This window comes from Aplysia californica, unplaced genomic scaffold, assembly GCF_000002075.1.
Source record: "Aplysia californica isolate F4 #8 unplaced genomic scaffold, AplCal3.0 scaffold00149, whole genome shotgun sequence".
NCBI classification, from domain to species: Eukaryota; Metazoa; Mollusca; class Gastropoda; order Aplysiida; family Aplysiidae; genus Aplysia; species Aplysia californica.
Genome location: NW_004797419.1, coordinates 674966 through 675951, shown reverse-complemented (window position 1 = coordinate 675951; position 986 = coordinate 674966). Strand labels below are relative to the sequence as shown.

The following is a 986-nucleotide window of genomic DNA, read 5'->3' as shown; positions in this document are numbered from 1 at the left end:
TATATAATATATATTATGTACATATATCTATCAATATATATACATACACACATACATACTAACACAAACACCCAAACCCAAACTCACACATACTCCACGCACATGCACATGCACACACTCACACAACACGTACTCATATACATACACCGACAGAGGTCAACTTACAATGGGCAGCAGCTGTCCCGAGCACACAGGCAACCATGATGGACCAACAACCTGTTTTAGGGGTGGGGAAGATATAGAAAAAGAAGATTGTCAGTGGTAATAGTGACTGCTCATTGCGAAATACGATAGAGGAAAGAATAATACAATTAAATTACATTTTTATTTTTTATAAATACTCTCAAACGCATAAATATCGAAAGCAAAATGCTCTGCTGCTTCACCTTCTTTGTTTTGATTGTTCCGCCAGGAGCTAAAAAAAAAGCAAAGGAAAAAACACGAAAAGAGACAGACAATCTGGTAAGTCAAATTCTTCACACTAGACAAACCGTGCTGAATAAAATAAAATTTAGGAACATACAGCACTACGCTTCTTAAAATGACACGAGACTATTGTGACTGCCAATATGAAGAGGACAGGTGATAATAAACATCCCTGTCTCACAAAAGTCTTGAGGTCAAAGTTGTGTCATAAAACATGGACTAGAAATGGCAGAATGTGCAATGGTAGCTCGCGACCGTGAATGATGGAGGGTCATTATGCCCTAACCTCTGATTCAGAGATCACACCTCCAGGTATCAATGTACCAGGAGTTAGTGATTGCATTGTGTATCAGTGACTAAACACTTAATATTGTGATTCAACCTTGCACGTCACAATCGCAATGCATCTTTTGGGTTTGTCTTGCTGTTGGTGAAACCATTATGCCTACACGTTTAAAAAAAATTCTATCATAATACAATGCTTAATAAAACATGTTTTGTAGAATGCATCAGTTTTTGACTATTGTCCGTTTATAGTTCTGTTTTTGGAGACAAAAGGG

General features: G+C 37.3%; 1 protein-coding gene across 6 annotated transcripts in view; it reads right to left on the bottom strand.

The window, feature by feature from the left end:
- Window positions 1–986, bottom strand: part of LOC101851800 (chitinase-like protein PB1E7.04c) — a gene marked incomplete at its 5' end in the record, with an annotated part of 143348 nt that overhangs the window by 18657 nt on the left and 123705 nt on the right. For all 6 annotated transcript variants that reach the window (XM_013081861.2, XM_035969475.1, XM_005097202.3 and 3 more), the window contains 1 exon segment: window positions 166–216. In XM_013081861.2, the coding sequence (XP_012937315.1) occupies window positions 166–216 (51 nt within the window).